This window comes from Bradysia coprophila, unplaced genomic scaffold, assembly GCF_014529535.1.
Source record: "Bradysia coprophila strain Holo2 unplaced genomic scaffold, BU_Bcop_v1 contig_358, whole genome shotgun sequence".
NCBI classification, from domain to species: domain Eukaryota; kingdom Metazoa; phylum Arthropoda; class Insecta; order Diptera; family Sciaridae; genus Bradysia; species Bradysia coprophila.
In genome coordinates this window covers 753173-780068 of record NW_023503616.1, presented here as the reverse complement: position 1 = coordinate 780068, position 26896 = coordinate 753173, and the positions used below count along the sequence as shown (strand labels likewise).

The 26896-nt window shown below is 33.5% G+C and overlaps 2 protein-coding genes across 2 annotated transcripts; one reads left to right on the top strand and one right to left on the bottom strand.

Annotated features, from left to right (window-relative positions):
• The first annotated feature begins 8734 nt into the window (after positions 1–8734).
• LOC119081658 (LIM/homeobox protein Lhx9-like) lies at positions 8735–14763 on the top strand. The gene is made up of 6 exons (XM_037190741.1): positions 8735–8863; positions 9399–9533; positions 11183–11380; positions 11445–11560; positions 14056–14288; positions 14339–14763. Exons 1-6 carry the CDS (start codon positions 8775–8777, stop codon positions 14552–14554), a joined length of 987 nt encoding a protein of 328 aa, XP_037046636.1. The 5' UTR covers positions 8735–8774; the 3' UTR covers positions 14555–14763.
• Positions 14764–17557: 2794 nt separating this feature from the next.
• On the bottom strand, positions 17558–18928 carry LOC119081659. The gene is made up of 2 exons (XM_037190743.1): positions 18387–18928; positions 17558–18068 (listed from the first exon to the last, which is right to left on the bottom strand). Exons 1-2 carry the CDS (start codon positions 18836–18838, stop codon positions 17594–17596), a joined length of 927 nt encoding a protein of 308 aa, XP_037046638.1. The 5' UTR covers positions 18839–18928; the 3' UTR covers positions 17558–17593.
• Positions 18929–26896: the final 7968 nt, after the last annotated feature.

Below are 26896 nucleotides of genomic sequence, written 5' to 3'. Positions count from 1 at the left end.
GATAACATAATTTGCAAGCAGATACTGTTCGACTTTACGTCTCCTAATTTTGTAAACAAGGTGTTGCCGTTACATAGATCTGCTTTGAAAATATCAATAACCAAATTTCATCACAAAATTGTTGTCCAATGGCTTCTTCGGTATCAACATTGTTAGCCAGAAGCAACATTGTGACACTATTCACGCTATTCACATATATTTTTTGTCGAGGTGTCTAGGGGGTGGCCAGAAGCAACTACACCAATTATGAATGAATGAAATAAGCTGTGTCGCCTAACGTCATAATCCGTTTCCGCTTTTTTAAAGATGAAATGTCAAATCAAACTCTATTCGCTGTAGGTGAGGTCATCAACACTACAGCTTAACAGTTCGAACACAAACAATTCACTTACCATTAGTCTGCACATTTTTTTGGGTATGGTTAATTCTTGATCGTTTTGATCATTCAAGACAGGTATGATAGAGACGAGGGTATAAATGGTTTAACATTAACAAAAACCATTTAATTCACTTAAATATGATAAATGCTTCCACTGTGAGCAAGCACTTTTACTTCAGTTTTATCATACAGATACTGACTTATAAACCAAACTCATTGTTGATATTGTCGCTGAAATGGTTCAGAGATATTTCATCAATCTTGAAGAATTTATAATAAATGTTTTCGATGAGATGATACGGGTAATAAACAATTAAATAATCAAAAAGCTGAACATTACTACGGCAGTATTGTAGCTATCTTGTTACTGCAAATAAATATTAATCGAAGGACTTTCTTTAGGTCAAACACACCCAGTCCTGCTACATAGAATTGAAGCTAACATCTCAAAGCAAATACAGAACGTAAAAAATTGTTGCTCACAAACGTTTTATGTTATAAGAGCGGCTAAAAGTAAGTGCAAAATAATTCGTAGTGATTACTGCATAGTATCGTCATTCATAATTTATACCGTTCATTGATTAATATATCAAACGAATTGAATTTTATTTAACTTTTACGCTGTCATGTATGAGTAATAAATGTTTCATTATAGCCTATAACACAGAGAAAGAGCAGGTATGTTACAGGTACACCTGTACTAAAATAAAATTAGTATAAACATTCGACTGTATATATATTTCTGTACAGGTCACAGAATCAATGTTCTTATTTCATTTGTTTTATTTTGTATTAACATGCAAAGAATATCTCTTATACAGTTCGATGATACATGAATCAAACATTAAAAATATCTTCAAAGAACATATGCTACAAACACTCATACACCAACTCTGTTCACTTCTATCATTTTATTCAATTCGTAAAGTCAGCGTAACGTAAAAAAGCATATATGACGACGAAAAAAACACTCCCTTATTTTATCATTGGTTGCAAACCAGAAATATTGGGAATAAATTCAGATGAATGAAATTTAAAGAGGCGGATGCTGCTGGGGAACTAAACCGTATCGTGTTGGTATACTTTAATTTTTATTGAAAGGGGGATAGTAGAGAAGAGACAGACAGTCTCATGTCGGGCTTTACAAATAAAAATATTGTGCTCAATATTATTTGGCAAATTTGTAGTTATCAAAAGATGGACATGAGGTTTAGTCGCTTGAGTGGTAAAAAGTTTTGCATTTAGTTGCTTTTGTTTTATTTCAGGTTTGCGGCGATGTCAATTGGAATTCGATTTTATGAGAATGCATAAAAGAAAACTTTTTAGAAGCGCCCAGTCATCTGTTGTCGACACCGATGTCAAAGGAAAGTGAGTAGCTTCAGTCGTTGATATAAGGTATCGATTAATGCATATCCAAACAAACGAAGTAAAGGATTTTGTACCAAACGTGAGACGTTACGTCAATGAAAAAAACCAACAGATCGCAATACTCTTGCGGTTTCTGAAAGGTCAAAGCAATTTCCCCCAAATCTTTGTCAACATCAGTTAAAAACGTTAGAACTGTAGCTCTGGTATATCACTGGTATGTGATAACAGGACGAATCTTTTTGTGGATCTTCTACTTTCAACATTATATACGTTTGAGATCGTCACTTTCCTTTATCTCGAAATTTATTTACAAACACCCCGTAATACAAATTAGATTAAATAACAATAAATCAGCTGTCTACTTCGAGCCACCAATCACGCCATTCTTACGATAAAAGTAAACGGCCAATAAAACAATTACCGGTTTATGCAAATTATTTTGTTGTATAAGTTCGTTGTTTTTTTTGTGTGTGTATAAGCTCTGGTGGATTTTCTTCCAACCTTTTAATTCTTATTTATACCTAGAAATTCATTAATGATATTGTGAATGGTAAAATATAAAATGTCCAGACGATGTTACGTCTATGCTAATTATATAAATAACCGGAAATTTAGATTCACATTAAGATAAACGTTTTTTTGTGGTTAAAAATTAATCCACGCTGATTTTAGGGCTTCGCTTCGGTGTAACCGATAATTGGCTGTAATGATTCAAGTAATCAATTATTTAGCGATGTTTAACCACAACGTGAAAAACTTCACGAAGAAGGATGTTTTTTGGTCTTAACGTAAGAATGAGACACTGAAATGTAGGCTAAGAGTAAGAATATCCATTAAACATGCACATTCGTTGATAAATAGTGTGATTCGAATTACCTTAACCTGTTACAGACGGCAAGCATATGACCAGTATTATTATCGGGTCTATTACTTCCATCGATCAAAGTGATTTCAGTCTGTTGATTTCAAATCTTGTACTTCGATTGTTTTAACATGCTTTTTACTAAATAATAGACCATATTAACCGGAACTTGTCATTATTTATGTCGCCGTTATCAATCACAGAAGAATATCTCAGATTGGGTTGATTAAATTCTGGATATAGCGGCGGCAGATCATCAGTTTCCATTGCTTCATCGTCTGAGCTGAACATGAATGGTGATGGTGAACGATCCATTTTTTGATATTGAAATTTGTTAAATGTTGCAGAAGTGAAGAAGTGTTGGAGGTAGAGTACTTTGTAATTGTTTAATAATTATTGTAATTGTTGCAGTAATAATTGTCATGATTTTTGTCGTCGTTACCGATAACAGATGAATAGCCGTAAGTGACAGTTTTGTTGGATTGATGTCTGTTTTAGAGAACTCCACGTCGTAGTTGCCATGTAACATTGAATGAGTGAAGTTCCGGAACGAGTCGATTATTCGAAGAAAAAAGTATAATTGAGAAAAGCTTCTTTAGAGACTCAATAACTAGGACTCTAAATTCTACCAAGCGAAGAAAAGTTTTAAAATTAGCTAAACTCCTTTCATCGCTCGTATTTCATTTCAAACGAAAACTTTATCGATTTTTAGTTAGCTCTACTTTCTTCTAATATCCTTTGAAAGCTTCTTATATATATTCATCAATTCATCTAAGGTTTGAATCGATAAATAATTTGATTGCAAAGAAAAAGTCTACTTCATTTTCGGAAAATATTTTTCAACATTTGAATGGAAAAATACAACCCTTATGTCGTCCTGTATTCTATATTTCGTACTTCTTATGTAAATCATGAACCCCTTGACAGTACATTATTTACCAGATTTATTATGTAAAACGTAAAACAGCATTTGTCGTACGGTTTTTTTTTACTTCTTTTTATTATTATTTACAATCTTCGAAGCTGGGAACAGATTCTATATCATCAACACATTTCCCATATAATATTCCAACAAAATGTTCACCATCCTACACGCAAATTGTTTGTATCCTTTTCGTTTCCCTCTGCATAGCGAGTTGAACCACACCATGAACAAATACTGTATATTAAATGTTCACAGATTATATATATATTATATTCCACTCGTTGTTTGTCTTTTTCTATCGCATAGATGTTGTTGACAAAAAAAAAGTACCGTGATGGAAAAAAATCTGGAACTTTATTACATAGCTAGTTCAATTCTTGCTTTCAATTTGAATGCAGTCCGGTCTATATGAGTTTTTGAGTTTATCAATTTATTTAGTTAAAGTTTCTATATTTTCGCGGCATGTCGCTTTCCGTATTTTATGTGGGATGGTGTCTATGTCTATATACGTTTACTCTGAAATCGCCGCGCGAGTTTTATTTCTGATTCTAATGTTTACTTGATAAAATTAATTGATGTTCAATGAAATATAGAAATAAAAAGGATATCTAAAAAAACAATCGCTAACCAAAGGTAATAATAATTGAAACGTTTTTTCATGTTGTACGAAAAGACGTTCTGGCCTTAATGAACAATCTTACTTTGTTCGTGATAGATTAAAACTAAGATTTAACGTTCACTGACAAAATATTATTCTGTATAAATACAAAACATACATAAGCTAAGCACACAGTTAGTGAAAAGAGTGCACCTGATTTGCTGGATTTCCTTTTTATAATTGGAAAGTATTTAAAACATGCGCTTCGACAAATTTAAAATGTGTTAAGGACTACAGCACCGCTTATTCTTTATCAATTTCGTTAAATAATTAAATAAATAAATAATTTCGTATTGAAAACTGTGAATCATCATCATCCGACGGTATAACCATTCTAACATCTTTATTGTATAAAACTATTGAGTCACGTTTAATGCCGGTTTCGAAGACCGTGATGATTTACATTCGATATGTCCTGCTTATATACTTTTAGGCAGTGTCTCACGGTAAGCAGGCTTTCATTGTCTTTTCGATAATTATTTAGTTATTATTATCTTCCAAGATTTAAATAATTGAAATACATTTCGAAGTTACGAGCGACATGAAGTAATCAACTTGATGGATTAATGATTTTAGAAAATTTATTGTGCCGAAAAGTTTCCTTACATTTTCCGAATGAGTAAAACGCAGACCAATTAATACCACTCAACATTGTGCGTTGTTATTAATTATTCGTAAAACACCTTACGTCTAAAATAAAGTTATCAAGTTAATTATGGACCGTAATATTTTCACTGTCATCGTAGAGAAGCAAGTTTCAATAAAATAAATCTACTCACTCCGTCCCACGGAAATGAATAATCTCTGTTATTTTGACGGTACAAACTTTCCGCACGTCGAAATAAAAATATCTAAACAAAGACGTAATCTGTTGTGGATTGTTGGAAAGTGGTCTCTTAGTCGCTTACAGACAACGTACACCATTTGTCTTGAGCATGATTTAATAACCGAAGCAGAGCACTGCTCCTGTATTTGTTTTGTAACGATAGGTTACATGTTTTAGTTGTATGAGTTAAAACATGCAATACAAACAATCCTAAGCGGTAGCTCTTATCACTAAAGCCTTCAAATTTGATACTTGTCAATTCAGTGTTCATGCTAGGAATAGTGCTGTGAATAAAGTCAAATTCAAACGTTCCGTGACGTACGTGCTCGTCATATCAAATAATGTTGGTGGTCGTAGCACTGCTCCCAGGATTAATGTAGAAAATATTCGGAAGGTGATAAAATCGCAGTGTGTCTTTAGTAAGAATAAAATCTTCAAACTTGACGTTTGTTAATTCAGTGTTGATGCTAGGAGCTGTGCTATGTGGTATAATAAATAAAATTTCAAAAGTATTTATTTCAAATGGGTTATTTCGTACTAATTGGTAATTGTAACGTTTTAGATAACAAACAATTACAGTACCAGTCTTTAAACATCTTATTCATTAATTCGGTATATTGAAACAGTAAAACAAGCCACAAAACCGGAAAATGTAAAAGACATTTTTGAAATATTTTTGAAGCAAATTTTTTAGCGCATAGAAGTTCAATCAAGGTGTCGTTCAAGGGAAAAATTAGCGAAATATGATACAAAATTCTATAGCAGGATCCATTGCAAACTATGTGACTTTATGACCGAAGCGACCGACGTTACCACCATCATTTAATCAATTAAATAATAATTTAAATACCAAAATGGCGTTTTTGTCTTGCAAAAAAACTTCTTTTTTCTGCCTCGCCATAAAATTGTTTGATTCGCAATGCAGTTTTGCACAATTGCAATATGTAATCGTAACACCGCATTATCGTACACACAACATGTGGACACATTTTATAAATAACGCAGCGTAATTCAATCAATTGGCGTTCTTATGTAGAAAGTTTTATAATAAAACATTTTTTTTTGCAGTTTTTGTCGTCTTAAGGCTCAACCAGTTGCGCTGAATACATTTCAATATATGCCCAAAAATGCATCTTGATTTGATTTATTGTTACTTTGTATAGGTTTATGTATCAAAACATTTATTGGTTTGGCCATATTTTATGGTAATATCTTGTAAGAGAAGATTTCTTTTAAAAAATGGTTGTATTATGTTGAATAACATCAGAATAATAACCAACAATAAAGGAAAGTCGTTTCGTTTGCAATTTAACCGTTTTTCAACGTTCAGTTGCAATTTAACTTGAGAATTAACCATTATAAGCTCAATGTTGCGATTTTGAAATTGCAAATTTATTTTATTGTTTCATGATATATTGGATTTTAGGAGACTGTCTGCATTTAACTGTTTTTATGTCCCTTCCGATTTTTCTTCTCCGGGCTCTCGGTGATCATTATTTTTTTTATTTCTATCTTTTTTCTTGATGACAATCGAAACGTTCTGTGTCCTAGTTCTCAGATGTATTTTAATTTCCCAACCGCATCAAGAAAAACTCAATTTATGAGAAATATTGGTCATTTGACTTGAAATGGAAGGGATGTTCTTGAACTGGAATGGTAATAAAGTTTCTAAAAGCCACTAAAATCGCGAGAAAATATTGCGACAACTTTTTCAACCAAAACAGTTGTTTACATATAACTCACCAAGAAAGTTGCTCTTACCTGGACTTTCAGGTTATATTTGTCAGTTTATTCTATTGAGAGGGATTGTGAGGGCCCTTAGTGAAATGATGTACCTGCCGCTATTCATCTGTTATCGATAACGACGACAAAAATAAAAGGTTAAAAAGAATTGAAGTACAAGATTTGAAATCAATCCATTAAAAATACTTTCATCGGTGGAAGTAATAGACCCGATAACAATACTAGTCATACGCTTGCCGTCTGATGTAACAGGTTAAGACTGCCAGGTCTTTGATCTGCAAAATGCCTAATAAACTCAAGCTTAAAAATTGTCATAAAGACTCATCTTAAAAATAGATAAGTGAACCGATGAGAATGAACACAGCTTATTTTCGCTCTTATCTAACCACTTTTTCATTAATCACTAATTGCAAATCATTTACGTTAAGTAAATTGCGATGGAAGAAAGCATCAAGACGTAGATACTGTTTCGGCCTAAGTAGTTGGCGGTTGTCCGAGATCGGTCAGTGTAGAACTAACCTTCATCAGTTGATCCCGCTGACTCGCTTCACAAGAACTTCATTAATCAACGACGATCAATGACGAAAATTAATAGAAACTATTGTATTGCATTCTCTTAATGTTGCTGTGATGGATAGCTGGACATCACATAAAATTAAGATTTTACTTGCTACACTTGAGTACATTAGCACGATAAACATTTTTGTCGTTATATAATGATAAAACCTAGTTGTTCTTTTGTTTAAAGTATGCAATAGCGTTTGATAAAAAAAATCTTTTACTTCATTCATTTAAACATATATTTTGGCATATAAATGGTTACTGTGTAAGGCTTATCGCTTATTCTTGTCATCGTTGTTGATAGCAGATGATCAATTTCATGTGTTGATTTTTCTTGCCGTGCATGTTGTGAACAAAAGTGGATAAAATATATTATTTTTTGCAAACCATATCCGCTGCAAGGACGGGAAAAGGTACTAGCTAATTAATAGCTGTTTCGCTGTTTGTATCGGTTATAAATCTAAGACATATAACTTATTTAATATGAGAGAAACAAATTGGTAACAAAGTTTTAATTATTTCACTCCTCTTTTCTCATTCAGAGATTGCAACGAGCGAATGAAAAATAAAAACTCGCACAACAAAGTTTATTTTGTATAAAACGTAACCGATAGGTGTGCTGTTATATATCACGTACAAGGTACACATCCATTGAGACGTTTCGATTAATTAAGGCAACATACGCGTAATTAGCAATTTTACTAAGCTTAATAGTCGCGTGGACATAAACAATTTAGACCTCTAAACTAAATTAATTAATTAATTATTTATGCATGATAAATTAAGACATTTTTTTACGCCGGTTTTAACTTATATTTTCGAACTGTTTACGGTCTTTTTTTTCTTCGTCTTTAATTGATTTGAACGGGATGTGAATGAAAAATAAACGGATTTATTGTAACTGCTTTTCTTACCGTAAGAGAGGAAAGTAAGGCATCATGGACACACGGAATTTTACATTTTCTCTTACATTTTCTTTAATTCAATAGGTATTTATAGTGTTGTTGTATGCACGGAGTGCAATCAATTTATTTATTTCAAGTCTGCAAATAAACGTTACAAATGTAAAATTTGCAATGTAAATGTCAAAGTCTTATGAGAAGTGCATGCAAGATATTCTTAATGCAGATAAAATAGATCACACAATGGTAGAGCGAAACTATTCGATAATTGATTGTAAATTAGTGTTAGACGGTCTGGGTACTTATGGGTGGTTAGATAGTACTTTATTTTGATTTACAAAAGTATATTCTAAAATCGGGTCGCATATGTTTTTAAACGTAAAAATCTGCTATCATTGAATCGGTTAAATCGTTAAAAAAAACCTTTCTTCCAGTTTCAGGATGTAATGCATTACGATATGATATGGATATTAACGAAAATTCAGCGATATTGACGTAAATACGAGTTGAAGCGACATAAAACTAAAATAAATGTCTAAATATACTAATAATGCTAAAGGATATTGTTGCCGAACGATCAACGGATTCTTCTACATCTGATCATAAATGTGGTGGATGCGGTTCATTAATTAAAGACCGGTAAGACGTAGATATAGTCAAAACCAATGAGCCAATGTGTAGGGAAACCATTTTGTGTAACACCTACATTTTAATAGAATTGGTGAACTAAGGTTCGGTACAAGCTAAATTCAGGTAATGCAAAATTAACACAATCACTTTACAGAAACGAAGGCAATCGATTACATTTAATATGATTTGTTGTTGGTACTAACTTTCCGTTGAACACTATTCGTGCTCATAATAGTATTCAGATTGACCCGAAAATTTTGAGATTAAGTTTTCAGAACCACCTACCTATATCAGATCAGATTAGTCCAGAACAATCTGTTTCGAGTCCTAGTTGATTACAAATCATGTCAAATTTCAGTTCATTTTGGATGACCTATTCCGAGCCTTAGATCGAATGTGAGGAAAGTTTTTAATAATATAGCAATAGCTAGCACCCGAACAAGGCTGTGTCGAATTAGAGCTCATCTTTGTTCCAAGAAAAAACTGTTGAAAAATGTTGGACCTTGACCAAGTAAACGTTTCTGTAAGCCAATTTTTATTTCAGCTTTTATTTATCAATTGGTGATAGCGCTTGGCATGGAACTTGTCTTCGATGTTGCCGTTGCTCACAGCCACTAGACGAAGAGATAACATGCTTTTGCAAAGAGGGAAACATTTACTGTAAGGATGATTATTACAGGTAAATAAATATAAACAAAAACTAACGAACCATTCATTCATCCCTACCTATATTGGCATTTTTATGAGTGCACTTCGCCTTGGATCAATAAATCAAACTTTTTTTTTCCGATGTCATTGTTATATGTTTTCAATCTTTCCGCAACCCAGAGCTCATTAAATTGATCAACGATGAGTATTAATCCATCACAAACTCGAAATGAGCGCAACATTCGGGTTGACAAGAAAATTTACGGTTCAATTCATCAATGGCCCAACCAATGCCATTGAAATATAATTTTTATTATTCATTCGATTCGAATGTTTTATATGTTGCAAAATATTTTGGAATTTCATGAATAATAATTGTTTGGCAAATATATACAACGTTGTTCTGTTCTGGTTATAATGTCAAGCCATTTTGTTGTTTCTTAAAAATATATATAAAATAAAAGGATAAAATACGAGCGAGAAAACAAAAATGGAACCAAAATGTATCGCCCAAAAAGCGAACAATGTAACGTTTAACGTTGTTGTTGTTTTTTCCTTCTTCTGTTTTTGTTTATAATTTTAGTGTTTTGCAGCTTTTCAATTCCAAAGCCAGTAAAGGAAAAAAGAAGAAGAAAAGAAATGAAAATAACTCAGAATGTGCCATTGAGTCAGAAAGAATAAAAATGCTGAAAAATATATATAAGAAACGGACGTTCGATAATTTTACCTCGTTTTTATTTTATTCCTTTGTTATCTGCAATGCCGCAAAAGGCGACTGTTTGCTTGCTTCTGCCTTTTAGTTATTTTATTCAAAAGAAAGAAAAAAAATTCTTATTTTATTTATATTTTGTTTGGTTGGGTTTTTATCGTGCATCTCTCTACACATGGAACTTTTATACACATATCCTAAATGTATATACTTAATACACTATTAGATTTGGCTTCCAATCCAATAACAAGTTTCGCAGTTTTGTCGTCTGTTTTTATTTTTGTAAAAATCATCCAAAATGGAAAACAGTCTTGTTGTATTAAATCAATATATAAACCAGGGTCTGTCGTTTTTATATTGTATGGAAACAACTTTTTGGTGTGTACAAAATAGCATCATGAAACGTGATGTTTTGATCATTATTTAAAACCAAATTTATATAGTTATCGAGGCATTTGAACATTATCTCTTCGCTTATGTGTTCAATAGTTTCTTCTTCTCCTTTTTTTTAACTTCATTCAAGGAAGTAAATGCGATCACTTAAAATTGATTTTCATTTATTTGTCTCCGACGAAAAACTGGTTTACACAAAATAATTCATCGAGAAATCGATTAAACAATTAAGTTTTAGAATTCCTTGAAATTCGTGAACATGAAACGAATATAGTGACCGTTAACTCAATCACTGTACCATCTGGATCTAATAAAAGTATAAAATAAAAGCTGATATTGGAAGAGAGAAGCACAATCCAGTGACTATAGGATTGAAATTTTTTTATGGACCACTTTCAAGTCGATTTCATTAAATATGCATCGCGTTTGTAGATTTTTTACGATTTATTTTTTGTGGGAACGACAGACAGTGCACACTCTTTTTATTAGAAACTGTGGTTCGGCTGGACACATTTTCTCTCAAAATATTTTTTTTTATCAATGAACTCAAACAAAATCATTGGATGTCTCACTTACAGACTATTTTCTCGACGTTGCGGACGTTGCGGCGCTGGACTATGTTCATCGGAATTGGTGATGCGAGCTCGAGAACTGGTATTTCATATTAGTTGTTTCTCATGCATTTTGTGCGGTGCTCAATTAAGTACCGGTGATACAGCTGCTATTCGAGGTGGTCGTGTGTTTTGCGGTGAACATTACGACACTGATATCTTGAGGTAATGATTTGTGTTTGAGTTGCATAGCAAATTTGTTACTAATTTGAAAATAAGCAATTTTTAGTGAATCGAATTCGGTTCAAACATTTTTTCCGACCAGTCCACAAAAAGGACGACCGAGAAAACGCAAACCGACTAGTCAAAGCGATCCGATTGACAACAGACCGACGTTGCGAATAGGTATGCTGATAAATGGTTATATTGTTGTAACATTGTTGTTTTCTGCTTGGTATAAATTTTGTGTTGTTGACGCAATTCCTTTATTTTTTTTTGTGCCAATCGATTTATATTCGTTTTATTTCCCAACCACCATCGAATTGTTCTTGTATGATTTGAAAACAACAGATAAAGCGACGTATATGCATACCTATATACGTAGTATGAAATCTTATCGCACAACTTCAAAACAACATAGGGGTGAATGTGTTGCGAATTTTTAACCCCGTGAGAACAAAACTACGTGACTTTTTCTATAGTTTGATTTTCTGATTTTATATTTATGAAGTGTTTGAGATCGGGTTTGCGTGATAGTAGCGAAGAAAAATGGAATAGAAAGTTATTATAATGACGAAGGACTTCATGCTGTTATTAAAAACTAAATGAAATTCGGAAATCCTTTTTTACCTTATTGTAGCTGCTAGACTGTTCGACTGATTCCCACTTTTTTATCAATTTTGAAACTGTTTTTCTAAATGCTTCATCAGTCAGAAACACAAAGAATGTTTTTTGTTCAATTGAGAAATTTATTTGTTTTCTTCTGATTGTTTTTTTGTTATGGAAAACATTTCGGAAGGAAGTGTTTTCCGCTTAAAACATGATTCGTTTGTGAAATACACAAGGACACTTCATTCATCGTTCAAATAATCATAATATTTTTCGTAATTGTTCCATATCCACATCCCCACGCACTAAAACCCATGGCAATATTTACTTAGTAATTTTATTTACTTAAGCAATAGGGGTACTGGATCTATATTACTTCGAAAATATTTTATTGTTTCGTTTACTTTAGTCACAAGTAGGTGAAGCATTGTTTCATTTATTTGCCAATTCTTATTTAAGTGAGCTATCACGTAAAAAGCTGATGGTATGCATACAACTCTAGCCCAAACTGCCTTCTTTCCCATAGTAATTAGGAAGTCGTAGTAGAAATTTCGTAATCTAATTATTTTGTGTCCTTTAGCCAGCCACAGAAAGTACTCTTGTACTAAAAGTACTAAAATTGTTTTCTCCTGCATCCACTGTACTCTTCACATCTTTACAAGTAATAGGAAATAAAGCATTGTTGTAATACGAAGATTGCGATTGTCACTTATTAGTATATTACTTCCGAGGTTTCAAGTTGTGTATTTGATAAGTGGGGTGTTACAGCCCGACCTGAAGGGGAGGGCTGTATTCCCCACTTGTCAAATAACAACTTGGAACCTCGTAAGTACAATGCTTTACGTGATTAGGCAATGTAAATGAAAATGAAACATGCCGTAACACGTAAAATAATTTTAAGTCGACGCAAAACGTGAGACTTATAAGAAAATTTTCATACAAAGTGTATGGAAGACATACTTATAATATTCTAGTTTTACACCAACCAATACCCTTTTTAGCAAACAAACTTCGTTTTGACGCAGTCAAAATACCACCTTATTTTGACAAAATTGACGCTGATTTTTTTGTGATAGAGTTGCCGCGCCGCAATTTTTTTAACGCAACATCCACATACACAAATTTTACACTTTATTTCATTTTTGCACACCAAACACCACCACAATTGTCCTAGTTTGTTTGCTAGAGAGGGTATTTTTTCAATTATAAGTGAAAATCGAAACATTGTTAACGAGTATTGTCTGAAATAACTCTCATGTATAGTAGAATCATAATTATCGAAGATTAACGCTAGTTTTTGAAAATTTTAATTCTGAAAGTTCTTAAAAATTTCTGGAAAAGTTCCGAAAGATTTGAATAATTTCTTCTCTTACAACGAAACTTTTTCATTTTTTCTTGAATTTTCCCGCATTTTTTCCTTCATTTTTCCAAAAAATGATTTTGGAAAAATTTGTAGAAATATAAGAACTTTATGAAAAATATGAGAAATTTTAGGAAAATATTCGCCCAAAAATTGTTTCTGCTCATACGTCAATGACGAAACGTCATACCTCTGGAAGACTCATAACTCTGAACTATTTATAACCTGTTATAGAAGGCTTTCATCTGTTAACGACAACAACAGCAATAATAAACGACAAGCTCTGACTATAATGAGGTCTTATTTATCAAAAAGCATGTTCAAACCAAATGAAGTAAAAGATTTCTGAAATCAATTTCTGATAATCTTCGATCAAATGAAGTAACAGTTTAAATAGTAAAACTGTTAATATCCTTGCCTTCTGTGACAGGATAATGATCCAAATGTCGAAGGTTCCGTCAGTTGTAACTCTCGACAGGTCATAACTCTTGTCTGGTCATAACTCTCAAGAAAAATGTTGCTATGAATACAGACTTCCAATTTAGACTCCAATCTCAGTATAATTTCTGGTTAATTTCAGCTCAATTTAAATAACATACTTAAGCTCTGTCATTTTTTTCTTTACTAACTATGTCTCTAAGAGTATTCTGGGAAATTGTTGTCATTTCCTCAAAAAGCATTTAAAGACAAAAAATATTTCCTCCAAATTCAGACATTCAGCATACCGATCTACCATTGTCATCATTGGATTTATCATACGATGGAAGTCAGTCGCCTGGTTCCAGCAATCTCTCATCTCAGTCAAGATCTAAACGCATGCGAACATCGTTTAAACATCATCAATTACGCACAATGAAATCTTATTTCGCTATCAATCAAAATCCAGACGCCAAAGACTTAAAGCAACTGGCCCAAAAGACCGGATTATCGAAAAGAGTCTTGCAGGTAAAATCAGAGAGACTCCTGTTAATCAGTTCCTAATCGTTTCTCCAAAGGTATGGTTTCAGAATGCACGCGCGAAATGGCGACGAAATGTTATGAGACAGGATGGAACAACGGGAAACTCTCAAATAACCGGCAATTTAACGCCAATCACATCGGGTGGACCACCCAGCGTTCAGTCGTCCACCAGCAGTACCATAGAATCGGGAATGACACCATCGCATGCATTGGAAGAAATGCATCATATGACTTTTGCGGAAATGTATTGAGCCGATTCAATTGTAATGCGTCTCCCGGTGAACATCGACATTCCATAATTTTCAATTTCATTTTAGATGAAATTCACTGTGTGTAAATATATTCATTAAGCGTCTCACACCTAACGATTACATCGTATCATGTTTGTAAACGAAAAATAAGAACAATGTAATATAGACTTTCCCAGATTGATCATGTGAATAAAATTATATTTATTGAATAGTTATGTGTTTAGTTCATAGCTTCACCTTTCAGAAACAACTAATAACAGCAACGACTCGATACTTGAAGCAAATGAAGTATCATAATTAATAACGTGCACACTTGCCACAAATATTAACCACAAAATATTCTATTTAACAACTTCAGGAATAAGCGGCAAACTCTGACTAACGTTACTCAATCTTTTCAAAAAAACTTAGATCAATGGAAGTAAAAGATTCGACAGTAAAATTGTTAATATACTTGCCGTCTGTGAAAGGTTGAAATGTAGAGAGTATAAGATTACACCTTAAATTAAAGTATCTGAACAAACTGCACCCAGAAATGTGCTATATCCTACTGTGTCTTAACGTATATGGTTTCTTATACAAACAGAAATATGCGATGACTGCTACCAGAATGTCCCAATTATAATTTCTCTCGTCATTTTACTCTCAAACATTTCATCTTTTACCCGACCGACCATTTTCCACTGAATTCGCTTAAAAGACATCAAAACCGAAATAATTAATAGAAATCCATGAGAATCTAGAAGAAATACACAGAGCTGTAATGGACTTTATTGATGACAAAAATGTTGATGAGAACCGAAAGAATCATCGAAAAATTGGAGCACATTATTTTATGCCGCAAATAAATACCAGGAACACGAAAAGAATGAATGAATACAATCATTTCCTAAAATAATTCTTGCAAAAAAAAAATCCCCAATACAAGTCCATCGTTTTTGTCGATATGATCAATTTAACATATTTGTTTTCGTTGTTTTATCTGAGGTGTTTGGTATCGCGGATGTAGTAGGTATAAATATGCCAAATTTGAAAATTTTAAAAATTTGTTAATTGGGTCTGAATTCCGATTTACTGTAAATGCCACCGATGGATATGAATCGAAAAATATTGAACATTTGTTTGGTTAAAAGTAGCTTGAGTGTTTTATATAAAAAACGAATTTTATATCGAAAGACTATTGAAATTTGCATCAGCAAATACATCAAATTTATCCATGGTCGATGATCAGACCATGATTATTCTGATGCAAAAATGCTCTTTTATTTTTAGAATGCAATCAAATCGAATTCCTTTAAATAGCAAGTCTCCTTTTACACCTTTTATGCTCTTTTTGTTTGCCTATAGCGTGACAATATGGAAGTGCAGTCATATGGTGAAATTCCTATTTTGAAATTTTTAATTGGCCACCTACATAGCATTCGGTGATTTATAATATTGTTCGAAACGAGCCTTTCAGAGTGGATCTGTTTATATTCTTTTTATACGGAGACCCAGACCCAAATAGATATTAGATGTAGGTACCCGAAAACCCTTTCGAAAATTTCGGTTTAAAACACAGGAGAGGAGGACCCGTGCGACTAGTGAACGATATATACCTAGTTGTCCACAAAAGGCTTATAATATCTTGAAAATACTTACACTAAAACAATACATCTTTGAATCCATCCGTTTAAACAACAACAGAGTAAAGTTAACCGAGCAGTAGCGCTGATTTTATTAGAGACCTGAATAATCTAGTAACCCTATATTTTTTGCGAATAAAATTTTTCCAATTTATGTCAGTGTTCATTTGAGTTCATTTTCACACAGTGTGTTAGGTACATTATTTGACGTTTCGAAAATGTACCGCTCCTGCCTGGTTTAATTTACTCTGCCGTGGTTTACATCTATCTCCAAACTACATTCCATCAATAGTACAGCGGAGACATAAGAGCAAGCAAGGGGCAATGGGCCGATTCGCTCGGCGTGTTAAAACGCTTTCTATGTACAATCAAAATTATTATTCTTTTTGGAAAAAGCTGAATTCTGTAGGGAAGAAATTAACTCCTTTACGTTACATTTTATAAAAGAATGAATTAAGTTGTGGGCTTTGCTCGATTTATCGGTCATGTCAAACGTAAACAATTTTATTGTGAGACGTTTCGCAGCTTATTGCTGCATCATCAGTCTTTATTATAAAAACATTTGCTTATTTAGCTAACATTAGTGACATAAATGGTCGGTGGATCGGTGTTAGCTAAATAAGCAAATGTTTTTATAATAAAGACTGATGATGCAGCAATAAGCTGCGAAACGTCTCACAATAAAATTGTCTACGTTTGACATGACCGATAAATCGAGCAAAGCCCACAACTTAATTTTACATTTCACGGTCGAGTAAAGTGTACCGAAGCTCCTTAACATCCAGCTTTGGACAACATAATAAGAATGAATTCCCTAGGAATGAACTAAACGCATTTACGTTCCATTTCATAAAAAGATAAATTCCCTAGGAACCAACAAAACGCCTTTACGGCATCAATCTCAACTCAACAAAGTCTTGAATTGTGCTAAGATATTCCACATCACTTAAAAAAAAAGTATGGTGCAGGTGGTGGAACTCACGTAAACTTCGTCGCCACCCAACATCCAGCTGGAAGAGGTGCCATCGAAATGCATCACATTTCTATCGGTATTTTATTATTTTTTATCGGTACTGTTTTTGTCGGTAGTTTATTATTTTTTATTGGTAAAATTGAATTTTTTTTATCGGCCGAAACTTTTTGGCCTCACCTCACCTGTAATTTCTGCAAACTTGTGTAAGTGAGTGATCAAAAAAATGTACTTTTTTAATGAAAATTTTTCCTGGTAGGATGTGTGGGTGGTAAATATGACTATTTTGTCGAACTTTCAATGGTTCGAATCAATAAAAAGAAGGCCCTACCTCTTTGTGTTAAAATATTTGGGCCTTACTCTTCTTCAGGTTCAACGGATGTAATGACTTCTTGTATGTAATGTTAAGTAAATTATTTATTAACGTAAGTAATCATTCAGTTATTAACGTAACGGAATAATTCCAAATATTACACAAATCCAATATAAAATGGATCCGATAAATGAATCTTTCGTGTATCTGTCGGTGAGATTTTGCATAAACGATTGAAACTCATGCGGTGACATGTCTGCCTTGAATCCTTCCATTAGCTGTTTCATTGCCCATTTCGCTCTGGTATACTTTTCGGCTTTCCTGTCCAAGCCAAATAGAAGAGGTGAAAGTACACCAACTCCAGAAATATCATTAAATGCTACTTTCAGGATATTTTCGGCAACATTGTAGTTAGCAAAGAATGTGCGTAAAAAAATCTGTTGGTTATCGAGATCGATATCGGCCACTGGAAAGTTGTCCAGGTCACTTGCGTCTCCATCTGTCTTCACAATCAGGAAAAGACACATTGCAAGGCAGGCCGAATGGGGCGTTACATTTCGAATTCCGTTCAGTTTGTGCACGATGATTGATCCGAAAATGAGAGTCCTGAAATGGACGGATTTCCTCTTAAATAATAATCATCGCACTATTTAAACGTGTTTAATATCCTACAGTTTTATTTGTATTCCACGTATTCCACATGTGGTAAACAACAATATCACTGTTTATGATTGTATTCCAAATTCCAACCGTTTTAGTTGCATAGTATAATACACATCCCACGATACGTGTGAAATGGAAGAAATGTAAAGAGAGTCGATACTCCCGATACTCTTATGAGTTGAAGTACACGCGGAACGAGTGGATCAAACAAAACGAATTTCTATTTTAAAAAATATGTTTCGTGTAAGAAAAGCGACCAACCTCAATGAAAACAGACACTGTCCATCCCGTTGACTCTGTGGTAATAAGTTCGTTAAGTTGTTGCTGTTAAATGTTCTTGATGTTCCCTTCAGTTTTCTATTTTGTTGACTAAATCCCACAATGAGAATTCCTGGTGTGTTCTCAATTTTGTCAAAGATCAAGTTGTAAGCAGTTCTATGCATGGTGTTACTACCCGTTCTAGGCGCCAAGACACTACTAGCTTCGGCGAAAATGTAACCAGATCGAATGCGCCTATCTCTGTCTTGCAATAAGGCTGAGCCATCTTTGTAGAAGACACAAATGCCAATAAAATCTTGACCAGATTTGGTAACTTCCAGACAGTTTTCACCACAGGATACATGAAGACTTTTTAATTCACGCAAAACTAATTTTACCAAATCTGGAAGTTGTTCACCGGGATGTAGGTTGCACAAAACTTCAGTTGTTGACATTGTTGGCAGATTAAGTATGTTAAGAGATTAAGTTAGTATGTAAGTAACAATTATACCGAGTGAAATCAACTTCTTATCACTTTGACAGTCTGTTGCCACGCCCCGATCAGAACGAAACTAGCTGCGCAGACAGTTCTTGGTGTGGATGACAGTCTTTATCTTGAAAAACTATTTTTCGCGCTAAAATTTGGATCTCAATTTCAAAGTTATTAATTGTGTCTGATAAGAAAAAAGAAAGGTATAGAAATGTTCGGATACTTTGATTAAAGTACTACTTTAATTTCTTCTATTACCCTAGGTGCTTTGTACTGTATAGTCACTAACATTTTCAATTCCCATGTCTCTCATTCCTCCCAGTTCCTCTCATTTCTCCATAACGACAGTATGACGAAATGAGAGGAGTAGAAGAATTAAGAAAAATAAGCAAAACGGAAATTTAGAATTTTAGAGACTGTAAACGTTGGAGTAAAATACTCAATTATAAGGATTTTCGTGAAGCATTTTTAGAAGAGAATGTGGCTGATCAACTTATTAATCCTTCCTGGATCGGCTAATCATCTGTTATCCTTTATGAGAAACAAAATCGAGTTTTTACATTAAAATGAAGTGGAATCGAAATATTTTCAAATTTTCAAATAATAATGATTCCACAAACGAAGTCTGCCCTGGTTAAAAAAAAAAAAACTTTCAACTACTTTTACTAAAGCAAACGCTGAATTGTAAAGCGGCTAGGGTGTCTATATTCTATATGAACAACACTATCAGGTATACATCGAAATAGTCACACAAAAAATGAAATAAATATCTACATTAATTAAGATATATGAGAAATTTTAGACCAGAAAAAAAGATATTCAAAGAATAAAATCTATCGAACATGAAAATTATCGTTTTGGGTCGGTATGAACGAGACCATAAATTTGAATTCTAATTTTGTATTTCAGTAGCTATTTTTTTCGGATGAAGTTATTTCATTCTTTTATATCTTTTAAATGTGTATATATTAAGTTACGAGACTGGTGTGGACTGAAGGAGCTCATAGTGGCAGATCGATTGGAGAATTGATACTTTTTAATTAGTTATTGAATGTTAATATGAACAGTTTTTGTGCTTTATAATTTCTATGTTTGTCACACAAGAGGTACAGGATAATAAGATTATTAGATTGATTATTAGCTAGGTATGACAAACCACTACTCTTATATAGTAGCAAAATCATCTAATCATTCAATCACTTATTTAGGATGACAAATAAATGCGGAAAGTAGTTCACTCAACGACAAATTGAGAACTCAATTAACAATTAAAATCCTCAAAAAATTTACAAATAGAAAATTTTATTAATCAATCGAAGATTCCTTGCGTAGCAATAAATTAGCCAAAATCCAATATTCAGATTTATGAATACAAACGCCTTCACAGCTAGAAGGCTTGAATCAATAAATTCAATATGCACTTCAGACATTAGACCTTCATTCATTTATTTTGTTCACGTTCAAATGCCCGAGCGAAAAAGGAAATGAGTTAAAAGGTGGTTATTGGATGTATGAGATGCAGTAACAAAGTGAAAACATTTGAGTTATTGCAGAATATTTGTTTGTATTTGGAATTGAAATTACTTTTGCTACAATAGTGTTATTGATTGTTTGGAATATATGGAAGGGTGCACTGCTAAAAATGAAATGTAATCTGTTGTCGATGAAGATGAAGACTTCAGTAATAAACGACAGGTCAATTAATGACAAAGTGACCAGCCGATGTATATGCTGGTAAATATGCTGGTAAATATGCTCAAAGAGATGAAGTAAAAGATTTGAAATGAATAACTTAAAAATGCTAAGATCAAATGAAGTAACAGATCGAATAGTAAAACTGCTGATATGTTCGACGGATGTGAAAGGTCATATATTATAGGTATTATAGGTAAATAAGAGAAATTGCAGATTCTGTCATTAAACTTGTGATATTCTTAAACCGTCTGTAAAAGCTTGGAGCCTTTAAAACAAACTTTCAATGATGCGCAACTTTTCTGAGCATTTATGGTAAACTTATAAAGATTTGGGTTTGCATTGAATTCTTCATTTATCGACAGTACGCTAGCCGCTGGCCGTCTTATTAATTAATTAGGACCTATTTCAAACTCTGTTTAATTTATTCAATGATTGGTTCGTATTGCAGGTTATATATGTTACATTCTTCTAAAATGAAGGCGTCGCCTCGAATCAACAAACTTCACGTGAAAACTAAGATTTTTAACTTTCCCGTCCTTGTGGTGTAATAGTATGTTTTGGTACGAGGGATAAAAAACGGAATTTTTTAGGACTAGTTGTAAGTTCGTCTTAAGGAGGCGGAGTCGAGTCCCGTGAAAAAAATACCATTATTTTACGGAAAAATAGGCTCTGGATCTCATCGTCGTGGTCGATATCGACTTTTTTTAAAGATTACATTTGGGTAAATAGAACGGATGGATTTTTTTGAAAGTGAACCCGGCTCCGTCGGAGCTATTTTCCAGCGACGCTTTGTTTACATGCCCAGATAGCACGTTACCCAAATAGTCCAAAACCGTAGTCGTTTAATTTTGATAATCTTTTATTGGCTGCTTAACTTCCCCCGAAAGTCGATAATAGGTGCTTTTTGTCCGTGATTTACTGTGTGAGGGTTCATTGGATAGGTATTATCCAGTAGATACGGGGAAGCTCAGATATCTTACATGTTCTGACCAATTGTTCCGAAATAACAAAAAAAAACCGGACAAAAAACACCCTTTTTCGACTTTCGGTGGAAGTTAACCAGCCAATAAAAGAATATTAAAATTGAACGACTGCGGCTTTCGACTATTTGGGCCAAGCGCTATCTGACCATCTCGCTCAAGCGTCGCTAGAAAATAGCTCCGACGGAGCCTGGTCCGCTTTCAAAAAAATCCCTCAGGTATACATGAGAACTTCAATTTAGTTCAAGATATTATCTTTGCAGCATGAATTTAACAGTGTACACATCAAACGAAATTGTTGTTTTTACTAAATCGAAAATGTTCGAATAAACAAATCTGCAAACATAATATTTTATTTTCATTTCATTTATTATTATTTATAACATTGTAATTTGTTGTATTATATCTGTGGTATATTGAAAATTTAGGTGTTATTTATTGATGTCTTGCAATAAATTGCATTCGCTGGTATTCGCGTGAATGTGTTATAAAAAAGAAATACTCAAGATGCGTTTTTCGTTCGGTTCTATAAACCAGAGAAAACAAAATAAAATTTGCTTGCAGTTATTATATAACTGACCAAGTTAGGTGATGACTTACGGGTTGATGCTGGTCGTTTTTTGTTAAAAATAAATTGATAAATTGTTCATACTCACTGAAAGGTTATTATTTTTGTATTAGGTTTGGATTAAATGGTTTTCCTTACAAATGGGAATCATTTCAATGTTTTGGTTAACATTTATGACTCTCGTTGAAATTATCATGTTTTAGGTTCTTGTAAACGGCAAGCGTATGACGTTATGATCAATAAATCTGTTAGTTGTGCTCTTTAATGGATCGCGGGGTTGCAACGCCCCGAGGGAACATCGTGGAATGGGCCGGGACTGCTCGGTTTAGAAGCAGAACCGACTTTTACGTCAGTAATACTGACACCAGTAGTTCCCATGTTGCGTCTCAGGTCAAACAAAATTGGTATAGACAAATTGGTATGTACAAAGGATTACTGTTTTGTTTTCTGTGTGCAGAAATTCAGTTCTTGCAAATTGCGCCACTGAGCTTTTCGTCTCAGGGTAAGCAAAATTGGTATGCATACAGGTTGTAGATGCTATGGCCAAAGCGTATTAATAGTTATTTACGTATCAATTGAGGAGGCCGAAAGAGTTACGTATTAAGTTTTTCATGCTTCGGGGCCGAAAATGAGGGCAATTTTTCGAATTTTCTCGGGTTTCCGGCCCTCTGCATGAAAACTTACATGTGCACCTGTTTGGGACGGTTGATTTAAGGCACTTTCGCTTGTAGACCTCACTTCGTTCGTACAATTTCGCGGATTGTAGGCCGAACGAAGTGAGGCTTACAAGCGAAAGTGCCTAAAATCAACCATCCCAAACAGGTGCACATGTAAGTTTTCATGCAGAGGGCCGGAAACCCGAGAAAATTCAAAAAATTGCCCTCATTTTCGGCCCCGAAGCATGAAATAGTTATTTGTGTATCTGTTTTGCACGATTGTTTTTAGGCAATTTCGCTTGTTGTAGCCCGAACGAAGTGAAATAGTTATTTTCATGTGTCGGGGCCGAAAATGAGGGAGTTTCGAGATTTTTCTCGGGTTTTCGACCCCTTACATGAAAAATTTTTTGAGTATCTGTTTTGGACGTTTGATTTTAGGCACTTTCGCATGTAGCCCTCACAACTCGCAAAATTGCCTAAAATCAAACGTCCAAAACACATACACAATAGTCATTTGTGTACCTGTTTTGGACGATTGATTTTAGGCAATTTCGCGGATTGTAGGCCGAACGAAGTGAGGCTTACAAGCGAAAGTGCCTTAAATCAACCGTCCCAAACAGGTGCACATGTGAGTTTTCATGCAGAGGGCCGGAAACCCGAGAAAATTCGAAAAATTGCCCTCATTTTCGGCCCCGAAGCATGAAAATAACTATTTCGCTTCCCGAATGAGATGCGAAAGTTTAAAAATTCAACTCTCAGTAAGCCACGACATCATAAGAGGTGAGAAAGTACTTTCGCCCCCCAAACGAAGATGCGAAAGTAAATGACAGCAACAACAGAGGAGCGAAAGTACTTTCGGCTCTCAAACGAGGATGCGAAAGTAAATGACAGCAACAACATGTGTTCCGTCTGGTGTCGTTGTGATCGCTGTGATTGTTGTGATAGAAAAGAACATTGCCATTAATTTAATATTTTTTCTTTTACCAGGCCTTCGACCACGGGCTGCAAACGTCGCACACGGTTGAATTTTTTTACTTTCGTCCCTTGTGATCCAAATAACCATTACGTGATCCAGCAATGTTAAATGGCGCTTCGCTCATATGAAATATGGGTTTACGTAAAGCACGGTACGTACGTGAGTCGTAATTTTTATTTTGACGAGGTGCAATACCAACCTCTACTTCGGGTCGGGCTATAACGTCCCCACTCGTCAAAATAAAAACTTGGACCCATGGACGTAATCTACTATTTACATGCTTACGCACAGTAAAGTGCACTTTACATCACTGCTTGTTACAGGGAAAATGCACTTACCGTCCACAAACATGTAAAATGTGTTACGTCACTGCTTGTAAATGCTTGTTTAGGCACGTGTGATTACTCCACTCGCCTTCGGCTCGTTCCGCAAACCTCACACTTGCTTAAACAAATATTTACAAACAGTGACGTAACATACTATACTGCCATGATACTGATAGGAAAATGGTATTCTAATGTGACAGAAAAAGTAAAAATTTCGAGGCGAAGAGTATGATGTAAACTGTAAATATTTAATGAAAAGCATAACGCTGAATTCGTGGTTAGACTTTATTCATAAAATTTTATACATTATTACGTAATATGATTTGTTTTTGTTTTTATTATTTTTCCTTAATTTTTAAGTGTTTAAAATTTAATTTTTCATGAGTCAACAACAAATTGTAAAACTAACTAAGATAGTTCACTATTATGAAACATGCGTAGCATATTCGTTTATTTTTTTCTTCTTCTCTTTGTTTTTAATATAAAAGGACATGATTTTCATGAAAATCTTTTCTTCTTCCTTCTTCTAAATATAATTTGGCAATGTATACATTTTGTAGATTTTTTTTGTATTTTCTGTTATTTTCATTTAAAATTTTTAATGATAATTCTCCTAAAATTACAAATATTTCTTTTTGTTATGTTTGTTATTTTTAGATATTTATCGGAAAATATACGAAACTCTCTAAAACGTTACCAATGGAATTCTATTAACCTTTCACAGACGGTAATACACAGGTTTGATTTTATATCGTCTGTAACCATTGGTTTATGTTGCATAGGTTGCATACCTCGTACATTTTGCCGATAAATACTTTATTATGAACAAAAATATGAATAATAGAAACCCAAATCAGTAGATTTTTAGTGGATAAAATTTGTTGAATATTTAAATTTAAAAAAATGTTTACCTGCAAAAAGTGGAGTATTTAAGTTGGGAATATCAAATATTTTGTTCGTTTTTTTTTCTATTTTACTTTAAAATAAATTTGTCTTGAGAAAAGTTAACTTTTAATTCTTCTTAAATTCGATCTATAATAACAATATGTATGCAGAATGTAAATATTTATTTATTTATGTGTCTGTATTAATGTGCAATTAAATACTCATTTCAGGGAACACTAATCAGTTAGTTTACAAAAAAAAAAGTTGTGCAATAAGCACAAGAAAGTTGACAGAGCAAAAAGTTTATTGAACGAAGTGATATCAGTGTTATGTATGGATACATCTACAAAAAATTAGGATTATCACATTTTTGTTTTTTTTTGTAGGATCCTGATATTTCTAGACCCACAGATTCTGACGTTATATTTATTTATCTATTTATTCTGTAGAATCTGCTGAAAAAGAAATGTGATAACTCCTAATTTTTGTAGTTGCTTATAATGTTCGTCACCTCTTAAACTTTGTACATTTTTTTAAAAGACAAAATTACGTGTAAATTCTGTAATTTGGTTATCGAAATACTTGTAAAATACTTTTTGTTATGTTTGTATGTAATGTATACTGTTTTGCGAACGTCAATACTGCCACTTTCGTATCTAAACTGTACAGTGTTAAATTAAGTTGGAAATTTTGACATAACTCCCATAGAAATCAGTTAAATAAACTGGTTTTTCGAATGTTTTCATACACATTTTGGCATATCAAGCTCTGTTGAATTAACGGGTATTTTCCCGTTTTTACGCTCTTTTAACACTGTATTCTCTGGTTTTGTCATTTAAGAGAAACCACAGTGAGACGGAGAATAATAGCAAGAACAATACCAGTTTAGATACGAAAGTGGTAGTATTTACGTCTGCAAAATTGTAATAGCAAAAGAAAAATGTGTGAAATTGGAAAATTTGGTAAAAATTGGACTCTAGTCATAGCATAATCATTCCGGCACGTAAATACTGGCACGCGCCGAATGCAAGGAGGGATATAATCCCAATAGTCAAAAAACAATGTCATACATACACGAAATCACACGGAAATAGAATAATAAAAATTCTATTATCCGTCAACAGAACTCTATTTCCCATTGAAAACTCAAAGTTCTATCCTAGATTAACACTAAGGCTTCTATTTTTACTATTCGAAAGTCGACCACATATAAAACGGACATCTCTCACCATACCTTTCTATAACAATACAACGTAACTTCTGCAAGAGCTCCAATTGTAAACAATCTTTAGATTTTTGGTTCGTTCGTCTTTTCACAATTTTATAAGAATGAATGGACAATTTCAATCCAACTCATGATATTCATCCACATGCGGTGGAATATGAGTGCTACATTATGTGCGTATGTTTATGGCAGCGCCGATAACGTATGCAACACACTACATAGTTAACATGATAGATATGAGATTGGGTAATTAATTTTTCCTGCAACAGGCTTTTTAGTGGCTTTAAATCTACAATTTACAATCTACACTGAGACAGGAAAAGTTTGATTTTTTATAGTTTTGATGTTAATTTTTGATTCAGCTTTTAAACTTAGAGAGAAAAATCTGGTATTGAGTACCAAATACCAGTGACTATTTTTGTAAAAACATTTTCCCATATTTTCTTGAATTTTCCTTCATTTTTTGATTATTTTTTTAAATAAATTAAGCTAAATGTGGGAAAAGTTCGGAAATGTTTTCCAATAGTCTATGGATATACCCAAATACCAACACTATTTGTCGAAGTCGAAAATAATTGGAAGTTGAGAATTGACTGATAAAGTAAAATAATTCAAGCTAAAATGGAATGCAACTTTACGCTTTCAAGACAAAGGTTTGATATCTTTTTGAAAATTCTATATCACATTGATGATGTGATGCATGTTATGTGGG